Source organism: Pristiophorus japonicus, chromosome 8 (assembly GCF_044704955.1).
Source record: "Pristiophorus japonicus isolate sPriJap1 chromosome 8, sPriJap1.hap1, whole genome shotgun sequence".
Taxonomy (NCBI): domain Eukaryota; kingdom Metazoa; phylum Chordata; class Chondrichthyes; family Pristiophoridae; genus Pristiophorus; species Pristiophorus japonicus.
Genome location: NC_091984.1, coordinates 28,696,435 through 28,710,909, shown reverse-complemented (window position 1 = coordinate 28,710,909; position 14,475 = coordinate 28,696,435). Strand labels below are relative to the sequence as shown.

At 43.4% G+C, this 14,475-nt stretch overlaps 1 protein-coding gene across 2 annotated transcripts in view; it reads left to right on the top strand.

The window, feature by feature from the left end:
• abca4b (ATP-binding cassette, sub-family A (ABC1), member 4b) overlaps positions 1-14,475 on the top strand; it is a 177,162-nt gene that overhangs the window by 58,080 nt on the left and 104,607 nt on the right. For both annotated transcript variants that reach the window (XM_070886629.1, XM_070886628.1), the window contains exons 16-22: positions 1,176-1,380; positions 4,175-4,261; positions 6,099-6,467; positions 6,567-6,762; positions 10,923-11,054; positions 12,016-12,155; positions 12,899-13,036. In XM_070886629.1, the coding sequence (XP_070742730.1) occupies positions 1,176-1,380; positions 4,175-4,261; positions 6,099-6,467; positions 6,567-6,762; positions 10,923-11,054; positions 12,016-12,155; positions 12,899-13,036 (1,267 nt within the window). The remainder of the gene's footprint in view (positions 1-1,175; positions 1,381-4,174; positions 4,262-6,098; positions 6,468-6,566; positions 6,763-10,922; positions 11,055-12,015; positions 12,156-12,898; positions 13,037-14,475) is intronic.

The following is a 14,475-nucleotide window of genomic DNA, read 5'->3' as shown; positions in this document are numbered from 1 at the left end:
CCTAACTCGCACCATGTCCCGTTCACCCATCACCCCTGTACTCGCTGACGTACATTGGCTCCCGGTCTGGCAACCCTCAATTTTAAAATTCTCATTCTTGTTTTCAAATCCCTCCATAGGGAATTAGAGCAATGGCACTTGAACACATACTCCTCATTAAAGCCAGAATGTACTGTGAAATAAGACCAGGAACAGAACAGTAAAAGCCTACATCATAGTCCTGTCTATAACACCTTGTTGAAAGTTAAAGAGTACTGTTACACCCATCCCTATCTCTGTAACCTCTTTTAGTCCTACAAGCCTTTGAGATCTCTGTGCTCTTCCAATCCTGGCCTCTTGTACATCCCTGATTTTCATCGCTCCACCATTGGCGGCCATGCCGTTACCTGCCTAGGCCCTAAGCTCTGGAATTCCCTCCCTAAACTTCTCTACCTGACAGTCTCTGCGTCAGGACATTGTGGGTTCATGTCCCACTCCAGAGACTTGAGCACAAAACTAGGCTGACACTTCAGTACAGTGCTGAGAGAGTGTTGCACTGTCGGAGGTGCTATCTTTCATTTGAGACGTTAAACCAAGGCTCCATCCACCCTCTCAGCTGGATATAAACAATTCCATGGCACTGTTTTGAAGAAGCGCAGAGGAGCTTTCCCGGTGTCCTGGCCAATATTTATCCCTCAAACCACACCAAAAGTAAATGAACTGGTCATTATCTCATTGTTGTTTGTGAGACCTTGCTGTACACAAATGAGATGCATTACAACTGTAACTACACTTCAAAAGGACTTCATTGGCTGTAAAGTGCTTTGGGACATCCTGAGGTCGTAAAAGGCTCTGTATAAATCCAAGTTCTTTCTTTCTGAGGGTAATGGCAGCACTTGGCTCACTTAGCATTCAAGCTTTCATTTTAAACAATGTTGGCGAAAGTAGCAGAAAATGTGCCAATTGTAAGACCAGCTAGTAACTTTCTCCATTGCTGGGTGAGCAGAGGGAATCTGAGCAATGACACTTGAAAAAATGCTTCTCATTAAAGCCATAATGTACTGTGAAATAATTTAAAAGGCCAGGAACAGAACAGTCAAAGCCTACACCTACATCATAGTCCTGTCTATGTTGGAAGTTAAAGAGTACTGTGACGTGACCATCACTGAATCTTCTGTTTCTCCTTGAAATTTCAGAGTTTATTATCTCCAGTGGCTTTTGGCTTTGGCACTGAATATCTATCCCGTTATGAGGAGCAGGGTCTTGGTCTACAATGGCATAATATCCAGGCTAGCCCTGTAGAGGGAGACGAGTATAATATGCTGATCTCCATGAAGATGATGCTGCTTGATGCCTTTTTGTATGGAGTTCTTGCCTGGTATCTTGATGTGGTGTTTCCAGGTATGCTGACTAATTAAAGTGGAGGATGTAGCTTTTAAAGATTTTTTTTCCAAAAGCCTCAAGTCTTTGTTATAGTGATGATCTGTAAATAAATATTATGCAGTGCACCCCCAACAGTGACAACTTGTTCAGCTCAACATAAATTACATTTAAATCCTCCAGTGCAGTGCTGAGGGAGTGCTGCACTGTCGGAGGTGCCGTCTTTCGAATGAGACGCTAAACCGAGGCCCCGTCTGCTCTCTCAGGTGGAGATAAAAGTTCCATGGCACTATTTTGAAGAAGAGCAGGGGAGTTATCCCCGGTATCCTGGCCAATATTTATCCCTCAATGAATTCAACAAAAATGGATTATCTGGTCATTATCACATTGCTGTTTGTGGGAGTTTGCTGAGCGCAAGTTGGCTGCCGCATTTCCCACATTACAACAGTGACTACACTTTATTGGCTGTAAAACACTTTGAAATGTCTGGTGGTCGTGAAAGGCTCTATATAAATGCAAGTCTTTATTTCATTTAGAAGGAACCACAGTCACTGCCAAGTTGATTGCAGGGACACGATGGACAATATTTATTTGCCCAATGTCATCGTATTCACTCCTTTAGGGGATGTGCCCCAATAGTTAGCAGTGTGCATTGTAATTGTTTTGCTCTTGTGTATTGTCATTTGCTTTCTATTGTAGTAAAACAAATTGGAACAGACTTGATATGATTGTTGATCAGCCAGTGCTTGGACCAGATTTGGATCTACAGTCTTCCTTATTGTGCCCAGAATAGAACCAGTTTCATAGTGTGGAGACATGAAGCCAATATGAGGGGAAAGAAGGTTGACAGGGGGCATGATCCAGGTTTTAAAAATGTTGAGACAAATGGATAATGTAGATGTAAGCAGAGTATTTGACTTAGACTGTGAGCTCAGAACTAAAGGACATGGGTGCAAACACACTTTAACGGGTACAGTTGCATAGTGGTTATGTTACTGGACTAGTAATCTGGAGGCCTGGACGAATGATCTGGATACATCAGTTCAAATCCCACTATGGTAGTTGGGGAATTTAAAATCAGTTCATTAAATAAATCTGGAATAAAAAGCTAGCATGAGTAATAGTGACCATGAAACTACCAGATTGTCATAAAACCCATCTGATTCACTAATGTCCTTTAGGGAAGGAAATCTGCTGTCCTTACCCAGTCTGGCCTATATGTGACTTCAGACCCACAGCAACGTGGTTGACTCTTAACTGCCCTCTGAAATGGCCTAACAAGCCTCACCACCACCTTCTCAAAGGCAATTAGGGATGGACAATAAATACTGGGCCTTGCCAGCGACGCCCATGTCCAATGAAGAAAAAAAAAACTTTTACTTTTCGGAATCCTGTTTCAGCAAATGACCTCCATCAGCCCCTCTCCCCTTTCACACTGATAATTGGGAGATGGACTCTTTCATGCTGCTGGGTTCTGCTTTGTAACAACCTGGAGACTAGTTCCCTGTGTTTGCCTTACAGATATTGGCTCCCTTGATCCAACGGGACATTTGTAGACCGATGCTATCATGGGTCTATGATTTTATTGACTCGCCGAGCTTTGTCTCATTTACACAATGGCATTCAGCTCTCAAAAGGAAAATCGGGTGTCTATACTCCTGTAGTGCAAAAACACCTTAAAATTAGGAAGCTTCAAGCAACCCGAGGTTAGAAAGTCGCCGCTCCCATTCACAAACGAATGGATTTGTGGTATACATTTCCCCTATAAAGAAGGTAGTGCTGTGTTAATTAACATTTTTAAAATAAGCCAGGTGAATATCGGGTTAGAAATTCGATTGATGGGTATAAGGATAATTACAGATGGAACTGATCCAATGTTGTATGGAACATGATGGTTCCTGAGCTACAGGGACTTTGAGAATGCCACAGCAGCAGGATTGAACACTAGATAGATATTTGCAATTTAACTGATCTCTGGAGGGCTGGGAAAGACAGTGTGGAACCTCTTCTCGGGAGATTAAATGGGCTGAGTGAAGTCCTTGTTGGAGCAGATTGTGCACGGTCTGTGAAAGATTCGCTCCAATCTTCATGTCCCAAGGAGAAGCAGCCCGAAGATGAAGATTTTCCCTGATCACTACGTTAGTGACATTGGAATCACATCCGAAAGAGCCAGATGTTTGTCATTTCTAGCAAAATTGTGAAAACGTTCTGAAAAGGGGTTTCTGTGGAAAGATGACCTCGATGGACTGAATGGCCTCCCTTGTCTGTGCTTAGCCTTTGTGATATTTGTTTACAATTTTGCTAGCAATAGCCATCAGGGGAAATCTTCCCACCATGTTTACAACATCGCTGACACATGATGACCACGGGCAATCTTTCCCTGCTGCCCCGCGTCCCCTCCACCCCATCCCATGAGCAAAGGAGATAATATACAAAACTAGTGAGGAAGAACAGGTAGGACGGAAAGGGCAGTGCTGGGGTATTGGTTTGAAAATCACCACCTCCTTCTCCAGTACTTCAGCCAGGCGGCTAATGCCGATGTGAGCCTAGGCAGTAGAAGTCAGGCTGTTAGATTATGGGGGTTGGTCATGTCCTCAGCCAACATGCACCTGTACACATTCACCTGCAGAGGTCACTGGGTTGTGATCAGCAAGTGTTCACACCTTCAGGAAAGGAGGGAGCGTGATTGGGGGCTGGGCAAAAGAATCTTTTCATTCGGTAACATCAAAGTCAGGAGTCAGAAGTGACATTCTCTGGAACATTATATCACACCAGTAATCATGCTTCATTGTGTGGGTCTTTCCCATTTGTATAGGTCAATATGGAGTGCCATCTCCGTGGTATTTTCCACTGCAGCCCTCTTACTGGTTTGGTGCCGAAAAGACACAAGCTACCACAGACGGTGAGTTGATTTATAAATTAAGGACCTAAGGTAACAGAATAACATTTTTTACATTGTCAAATTTCCCTGCTTTACCGATTGTGCTGCTCACTAATTATACTGGCACAGTTTAGAGGCGTGTTTCTGAGACAATCGCAATGGGCAACCTGTGATTAAACCACCCGGGCAGGGAAGTGGATTTTGAGGCCAAGATCAGATCAGCCATGATCTTATTAAATGGCAGAGCAGGCTCGAGGGGCCAAATGGCCTACTCCTGTTACTTTTTCTTATGTTTTTATGCTCACATCACTTCTAGGTTGGTGAAAGCAGAGCTCCACACTTAAATGCTGCCCCTTTGTCTCTAACTAACAGTGATGAGGTAGTCAGCTCTTTCCTATTATTATTATGTTGAACAAACATCCTGGGCCACCCCGAGCTGTGTGAGAACACCTCCACAGGCCGGGGCTACAAAAAGAGCTGGAGCAAGCCATTACAACTTCCAGCGCGAGCTGCTCCAAATGTGTGACGGCTTCGAGGTGGGTGACTGGGTGACGCCATCAGGAGTCGCTGTTTGGAACATGGCCATGGTAAAGCAGAGGAGCGGGAAGGACGTGGTGGAGGTGCAGTGAGTGATCGAGGCAGAGGAGCGATGAGGGATCGTGGCTGAGATTCGGTGGGTGATTGTGGCGGCGGTTCGGCAAATGTTTGGTGCGGTGGTGCGGTGAGTGTTTTGTGGTGGAGGATCATGGCAAAGGTGCGGCAAATGAGGATACGGGGCCCAGAAGAGCTGAGGGCCCAGGGCCCAGAAGAGCTGAGGGCCCAGGGGCAGCACGGGCCTGCCCACACTGCGATATGCGCACTAGGTCCGTGCAGCACAGCAGGTCTCCAGTTGTCCTGGTTAACCCTTGCCACTGGATAAAGGCCTAGCTCTGTCGAGCCCATGTGATAGCTGATGTGCAACGGTCACCACACATTAAAAAAATCCATGCACAGGCATCTTCCACCCCATCAATTGGAGTTCAGGACTGGAACATCGGATCCTTCATTGAAACATCTGTGAACACATGTGGAAGCAAGTCATCCTCATTCGAGGGACCGCCTATGATGATGATTATTATTGGAGACTTAAAGAAGGCACGGCAAGCTGTCTAAGTTCTTGTTAAGCTTGAAGTTTGAAATCTTAAATGTTGACTCAATGCTGACTGCATTTAAACTGCAGGCAATGCACAGCTTTCATGGTACATGAGCATCTCTTTCAGGTGATTTCATTTCAATGGCAAGCTGCCATATTCTGCTGGGTGGCAGTATAAGAGTTCAGTTTTGATGGTGTAGTGCAATCATTGTGCCACACTATTATCAAGCATACAGTTTAACTGGGACATGAGTGAACATGTGTGCAATAGAATTACAATTTATCTTGATTGTAATGATGTTTGAATGATCTAGCCAAGGATACAAAGTACAAAAAATTTCAATCGGATCCTACTCCTTATTGCTATCCAGTAACCCCTACTGTAATGATGAGGATTATGATGCCTCGTTGGTCAAATGATCTGCCGACACACACAGCACCCTAGCTTGAGTAGCTGCCTTCAGAAGTGATGGGGAGAAAATTGGGGGGGAAAACAAAGAACGTCAACCACATGATCAGCGTTCTCAGTCTATTCAGTTTGAAATAATTGCCCCGAGATTTTTGGATATATTTTCGAGTGAAGGAATTTTTTTTTGAAATGCTGTCATTGTGGGCTAATTCAGTGGGGGGTTTATAATAAACTCTTTGAATGTAAACCATCTTCTTGTACTCACCGTCCAAAGTAGACATTAATCACGCTTTACTTTTTTCTTTAACATTGGTAAGACAAAAAGGAAACCAAAGAGGGTGCAATAGTTGAGACAGGAAAGGAAGAGAAAGCCGACAAATCTGGTGAGAAAGCGGAAAGCAGACCCAAAGACAAAGCAGTGGAGTCACCGAGAGAGAAATCAGTAAAACCGCCCGCAGGTGATGACGTACCAAAGCAGGACAACAAGAAAGTCTGTAAACTCAAGGAGGACAAGGAAAAGCAAGAGAGGGAGAGGCTTGAGAAAGTAAAACAAGAGAAGGAGCGGCTCGAGAAGGAGAAACAAGAGAAGGAGCGGCTCGAGAAGGAGAAACAAGAGAAGCTTGAGAAGGAGAGGCTTGAAAAAGAGAAACAAGAGAAAGAAAAAGAGAGCAAAAAGATCAACCCAGGTAATGTTTAATTCATGACTGTAACAATTTAAATTTCCCAGCTCTTGTTCCCAGATCTTGAAGTAGTGCTCTGTCCATTTATGTGTTATCTGTTGGCAGTGACCGTCGCAATGGCAGGAAACCCCTTTTACGAGTCGGAGCCATCAAGTCTGACACTGGGAGTGTCCATTCAGAATCTAGTGAAGATTTTTGAAGACGGCCACAAGCCAGCTGTGGATGGACTGAACATTAACTTCTTTGAAGGGCAGATCACTTCCTTTTTGGGTCACAATGGAGCTGGAAAAACCACGACAATGTAAGAGTTCACATTCCTTTGCTACACAACAACAAAATCATCATTGCCCAGCTAAAAAAAAACAAGCAGTTCTTTTTACATCCCTACACAAATTGAAGGCAGCAAGAACAACATGGCTGTCTGTATAGTGAAAATAATTGCTCTACATTGGGGTGCTTTTGTAACTTTTTATGAACAGCTATAATTTAAATCAAATGACTCAGAACACAGTTTGCTGCTGACCATGTGGAAAATTACTGCTGATCAATTTCTGAGACCAAAACCAGGGTAGAAGAAACAAATGAGATAGAACGATAAGGTGCCACATAAAAGGTTACTTCACAAGATAAAAGTTCACGGGGTTGGGGGTAATATATTAGCATGGATAGAGGATTGGCTAACCAACAGAAAACAGAGAGTCGGGATAAATGGGTAATTTTTCGGTTAGCAAACCGTAACTAATGGGGTGATGCAGGGATCGGTGCTGGGGCCTCAACTATTTACAATCTATATTAATGACTTGGATGAAGGGACTGAGTGTAATGTAGCCAAGTTTGCTGATGATACAAAGATGGGTGGGAAAGCAAATTGTGAGGAGGACACAAAAAATCTGCAAAGGGATATAGACAGGCTAAGTGAGTGGGCAAAAAGTTGGCAGATGGAGTATAATGTGGGAAAATGTGAGGTTATCCACTTTGGCAGAAAAAATAGAAAAGCAAATTATAATTTAAATGGAGAAAAATTGCAAAGTGTTGCAGTACAGAGGGACCTAGGGGTCCTTGTGCATGAAACACAAAAAGTTAGTATGCAGGTACAGCAAGTAATCAGGAAGGCAAATGGAATGTTGGCCTTTATTGCAAGGGGGATGGAGTATAAAAGCAGAGAAGTCCTGCTAAAACTGTATAGGGTATTGGTGAGGCCACGCCTGGAGTACTGCGTACAGTTTTGGTCTCCGTATTTAAGGAAGGATATAGGAGGCTGTTCAGAGAAGGTTCACTAGGTTGATTCCGGAGATAAGGGGGTTGACTTATGAAGCTAGGTTGAGTAGGTTGGGCCTATACTCATTGGAGTTCAGAAGAATACGAGGTGATCTTATCAAAACATATAAGATTATGAGGGGGCTTGACAAGGTGAATGCAGAGAGGATAGTTCCACTCATAGGGAAAACTAAAACTAGGGGACTGTCTCAGAATAAGGGACTGCCCATTTAAAACTGAGATGAGGAGGAATTTCTTCTCTGAGGGTTGTAAATCTATGGAATTCTCTGCCCCAGAGAGCTGTGGAGGCTGGGTCATTGAATATATTTAAGGTGGAAATAGACAGATTTTTGAACGATAAGGGAATAAAGGGTTATGGGGAGCAGGCAGGGAAGTGGAGCTGAGTCGATGATCAGATCAGTCATGATATTAAATGGTGGAGCAGGCTCGAGGGGCCAGGTGGCCTAATCCTGCTCCTATTTCTTATATTCTTTATAAAAACATCGAAACATAGAAAATAGGTGCAGGAGTAGGCCATTCGGCCCTTCGAGCCTGCACCGCCATTCAATGAGTTCATGGCTGAACATGCAACTTCAGTATCCCATTCCTGCTTTCTTGCCATACCCCTTGATCCCCCTAGTAGTAAGGACTACATCTAACTCCTTTTTGAATATATTTAGTGAATTGGCCTCAACAACTTTCTGTGGTAGAGAATTCCACAGGTTCACCACTCTCTGGGTGAAGAAGTTTCTCCTCATCTCGGTCCTAAATGGCTTACCCCTTATCCTTAGACTGTGACCCCTGGTTCTGGACTTCCCCAACATTGGGAACATTCTTCCTGCATCTAACCTGTCTAAACCCGTCAGAATTTATGTGAAAACTGGGAAGAAAGAGAGCAAATAAAATGGGATACAGAGAGCAAAATGAGAAAAAGTCAGATATTTGCTGTTACAGGTGAAATATGTTTTTTTTGTTATGGGTTACTGGAAGGAATTCGATTTTATTCATTTAAACTCAAGTGCTTCTGTAGCCAGCAGCCACTGCCTTAAGACTTCACTACATACGGTTTGTTAAGTCACTATAATCACCCAACCGTAATGTTAACTGTGGAAAGTTAAGCATTCAACCTCAAAGTAACACACATAGCCATTCGTTGAACTAGAATAATAGCTGCTGTTAATCAAACCGCAGTGCAGGGCCTTGTAAACACATCCCATCTCAGTGGTGCTGCTGCTCGACTCAGAAAAATCTAACTTGAGTCAAAAACCCGCACCGACTCCTAACAGTCACAGCATTGTGAAACTGTTTTGTCCCAAACAAAAATGTTTTCTGCCTCAGAAACCAGCAGCAAGAAAATTCCTTATTTCCTTCATCTCTTGCTTGCACATGTGCCAGATTGGGCTGCGTATCAAAAGATAATAAAGGAAGCAAACTTGAGAGTGTTGAGATATGAAACACAAGCTGCATTGTGTCCAAACTCGGTGAAACATTTCCAGTTTTCCACGAAATTTAGTCCAAAGACTAAAAAAAGATAACTATTAACTGGAATTCAGCACGGCACTTGGTAAATTTTTGAACCCAAGATTACAGAAGTAACCTTGAGCGTTGTAACATTTAGATTCTTCACTGGAATAAACCTACAAATACACAGAGACCTAAATGCTATAAATAAAGAAATCATAAATTAAGAACTTGCATTTATATAGCGCCTTTCACGACCTCAGGACATCCCAAAGCACTTTACTGCCAATGAAGTACTTTTTGCAGTGTAGTCACTGTTGTAATGTAGGAAATGGACAGCATAAAATCACCAATTGCCGGAATGTCCAAAGCATAAGTAGAAAGAAAGAGAGACAGAAAGAACCAGAGAGTGGGAGACAAACAGAAGAACAGCTACAAGAAAAGATAGATGCACAATTTTCTTTAAAAATGTTGGCATTCGATCAACTAATGGGAATGGAACAGCTTTACAAGAACTACTTTACCCCAGTCAGGCAATATTTGAAGAGATCCAAATAACGGTTAAACTGAGCACTAATCTCTTTAAGATGTATTACACGGTCCTGTAAACCTCCTGGCCACAGTTAACTGCTGTAGCCTAAAAATCATACTCTGCATTTATATTGAATTTAACCAATAAATAGACTTTAAAAAAATGTCAAAACCGAGAAACTTTGATGGGAAATGGTTGAATAAACCTATGCTTTGGTTTGCAGGGATTCAGTTTTAAACTTGCTATTCATCCGCCACATGGCAAGTGACATTTTTTTCCTCTTTGTGTAGTGCACGTAGTTTAATAACCACCCAATTTGCAGGAAAAGATCCAGGACTGACACATTATTCAGAGCATCAGGTCACAACCCCTGCTTCAACTAACAAAGTACAAGTCAGTATCTTGAAGAAAGCTGTTCCCAGTAGTCTATCCCAGTTAGGCTATTTTCACTCAGAAACCTGCACACACAACTACAGGATGGAGAAGACATGTCATCTCAATTCATGTTACAAAATGTCATTGGTTCAGCAAGAATAGCCACACAGAGTGGAAAGATACCAGGGTTCAACACCCCCTCCCCACCCCAGGTCGGTGCTGAGTTAGCTGATTTCAATAATGGCAGTGGTTTGGGTGCTACACTTCAATCAATCGGCTCCCCTAGTTTAGGGAGGGTGAAAATCAGGCAGGCTTCCCACTCCGGATCGCTATCTGGTATGCTGGAAATGTGCGTTTGTGGATGTTGAGTGAAGGTGGGATCTAGCTTGGCTGTGATGCCACTCATGGGCAAATAGTGTGGCCGCAGTTGCTATTCATTGTTCAAGTAAATAACGACTTCTTGAGCAACAGACTGGGGGCCCACTTGGAACTGGTGGAAGGAGTCGGTATATTCAGGAGGGGAGAAAATTAGTGAAAAGGAAAAGTATTGTAAAGCTGCAAACTTAACTCCTCCAGAAAGAAGCAGTAAGTGCTGTGTGCAAGATAGCTGATTGTTTTAATAAGTAACCTCTCAGGAACAATATTTTTTTGTTGTCGAGTTCAAGCTCCCTTTATTGTCAATTGAGTTTTAATTATCTACTCTTAAAGATGTGTAGCACCTTTTTCATGGGAACTCCTTAGCTTTCAAAATTCAAAACTAAAGCTGAGGTGGATCATGTGTAAGCTCATGTTCTACTGTTGGTGGTTTTAATGCACTTTTCCCATGTGTTCAACAGATCAATGCTGATTGGATTGTTTCCACCAACATCTGGTACTGCGATCATTAACGGCAAAGATATCCGCACAGATATTGATACAATTCGAGAGAACATTGGCATGTGCCCCCAGCACAATATTTTGTTTAACAAGTAAGCAAGGTTACATACATTCTAATGAATCTGGTCATGAGGAAATTACATGGGTTTCTGGGTAAAGAGAGAATTGAAGGAAATGGTGAAAAAGTGAGGTTGAGATCAAACAGAAAGCATTAGGCTTTCGGAACCATATGGCATGGCCCTGCTCTAAGATAATTCCTGTTCGTAATTTGCCTTCATTCTGAATGACCTGCGTTAAACTTTACACTGATATTTTCTGCTTTGCGCGGTTGATGCAAACTATAAATACAAGGCACATAAAATAGACGCAGTTCAGTCCAGACTCTAATGGGTATTGGGTTACAAATACCGCTGAACAATGAGCCATGGTAAGCGAAACGCTTCCCCTAGAGGGTGTTGATAAACAGCATGTTGCACTTTTGTTAATCGCTTTGTTTGCTGTGAAAGAGTTAGTTGCTTTGTAAGGTAATACAGCTACTTGTTATAGCTGAGAGTGGGGCTGAGAACTACATAAAAAAGCCAAACTCAATTTGGCCTGCATGCTTGGACCTGGCGACAGCAGACCTTTATCTTTGAAAGATAGGATCTTCTCCATAAGACATCACTTAAATTCTCCTGCCAAAAAAGTGGCACATTGTGGAATGCAAGGGCTTTCCTTAGGCCTGGAATCTGTCCAGGGGAGTAGTTTACGTTGGCTGCTGCCTATAGCATTTACTACACTGGCCACGGCCTGTAGAATGATTCTGGGGAAGGATTCTGCACTGGCCTGAGCTGAAGCATCCATCAAGATAAGCCTATTGTATCAGTCTAGGAATCTGGTGCACCATCAGAGTGAGCCTTCGAACTGATCAGAAAATGTTGGGGAATGCTCGGAATGTTGACCCAGGGAAGTTTGTGTCTCTCTCGTGCTGAGACTGAAACATTGATTTTGAGTATAGAGTTTGAAGGAAGCTGCAAGGAGAGTAATCTGATTTTATCGTTATCTTTCTTATAGCCTAACAGTGGCAGAACATATCTTATTTTATACTCAACTAAGAGGCCAGACAGTAGAAGAGGCAGAGAAGCAGACAGAAGTAATGCTGGATGAAATTGGACTTCCTCACAAGAGAGATGAGCTGGCTCAGAATCTATCAGGTAATGCTCCAAAAATGAAATAAAAAGTCCCAGCTGAAGTGTTCAGGTAGACATTAACCACATCGGAAGTTGGCCATTGAGCCCTGTTCTGCCATTCAATTCCACCACTGAAACAGATTATCTGGTCATTGTCAGATTGCTGGTATGGGAACTTGCTGTGCGCAAAATTGGCTGCCACGTATTCTACAACAGTGACCGCACTTCAAAAAGTACTTCATTGGCTGTAAAGCGCTTTGGGATGTCCTGAAGTCATGAAAGACGTTCTATAAATGCAAGATTTGTGATCCGTACCAACATCCTTTACCCATCTTTTCTCCATATCCCTCGATGCCCTTCCCTAATAAAAAATCTACTGCTCTCAGTCTTGAAACTTCAAACTGACCCAGCAATCACAGCCTTTTATGGAAGCGAATTCCAGATTTCCAATATCTTTTTTGTGAAAAAGTGATTCCTGATTGCACTGCAAAATGGCCTCTTCAAATGTCTTTAGGTTACATTGAATCAATCTGAGTAAGTTCTGATCTGCCATGATGCAGGTTAACATCACGTGCATCTTATCTCTTTGAGGATCATGGTCGTATTTTACATAACATTCTCAAAGACTATCATTAATAACAGAATCATCAATCCATTGCACATTCAATGCGTTGTGCACTCTTTGCCTTTATATCTCAAGGCATTAATATTATAAAGATGTTTGTTGTTGTCAATGTGATAAATGGTTTCTGTCTTTTTCTCCACAGGTGGAATGCAGAGAAAACTATCAGTAGCCTTAGCATTCATTGGAGCAGCGAAAGTGATTGTTTTGGATGAGCCAACATCTGGAGTAGATCCATATTCCAGACGATCCATCTGGGACCTCTTACTCAAATACCGCTCAGGTACAGTGCCCTACCCAAGACAGGCTAGAAAATAAAGTCTAATGCAAGTGATTGTTACCATGCAACTTCTGTCCATGTTATATCCCACTGATGAAATAAGTGAATTACATCGGATTACATAAGATATACACTACAGAAGCAGGCCATTCGCCCCTATTGTGCGCGAGTTTGACCTGCAATGACAAAAGCAAAAAGTCGTTAGTGGCTGTGTAGGTGCTGGTGTGCCACATGTGTCTGCAGTAGGGTACCTGCAAATAATATGGTGAAGTGTGCATATCTGCATTTCATCTTGCATGGCATTGCACACTGGATGTGTGAACGGTGGGTCTGGAGCACAAGCAACTACCAATAAGTATGAGGCTCAGGACTGGGATCGCATATGAAGAGTTGAAAGATGCTGGTAGGTGGGCTCAGGCTGAGTAATGAGTTAGAAGGTGAGAGACGCTTGGATGGGCAGAGCATGTCTAGTCAGGCGATGGAGAGGTCTCAGGTTGGCTTCAGCAAGGAGGAGCATAGAGAAGGGCTCTGACGAAGGGTCATCAGCCCAAAACGTTAACTCTGCTTCCTTTCCACAGATGCTGCCTGACCTGCTGAAATTTCCAGCATTTTCTGTTTTTATTCCAGATTCCAGCATCCGCAGTATTTTGCTTTTGTGTTGTTGTAGCATAGAGAAGGGGTAGGCACTGCAAAGTCTTTACATTGTGTGGGAGAGTGAGATGCACACAAAAGCATTGAAAGGTAAATGCAAAGGGTACTCACCCTGACGACTATAGTAAGGCCGTTGAATGTATTACGACATTTGGTCGCTGTTGTTGGCACTGCGCTCCGGCCTGTAACGTGCTCAGCCACCTCCCTCCACAACCTTCTGAAATCCTGAGGCGCTGGCATTTGTCCCCCTCCAGGCTGGAGGGCACTCCAGTGACTCTCCATTGCCTTCAGCAAGGCATCAATGGCGGAGGGTGAGAAGCGGGTAGATATCTGGTGTCCTCCTTGTTCCTTTATTTTTGCGATCTGAAGACCCTGTGGAGCTGGAACTGCACATGGGTGAACATGAGTTGCTGCGCCTTTAACAATCGGCTGTTCACATGTGCAACGGGTCGGCCAAATTTACCGAACAAACTTTTGTTATCAACCTCCCGCGCCCCCCAACAGTAGTGTGCAACGACTGATTTAGTGCCCCTATCGTCTCTTCGACCGAATCTGACAAATTTCTCGGTGGAAGATGCAAATTTTTTCAAGGCGCTAAAATTACCGCTCTGCCTGGGTCAACGCCCCAACAGAAGCCGCCTGAGTTTTCCCCCCAAAAGAATCGTTGTGGCCCCAATACAGATCCCTGCGGGACACCACTAGTCACGTCGTTCCAATTAGAGGACCTGCCCGTTATCCCTACCCTCTGAGACCGAAATTCAGGCCCGCCAGAAAGCTGGCATACTTACCGT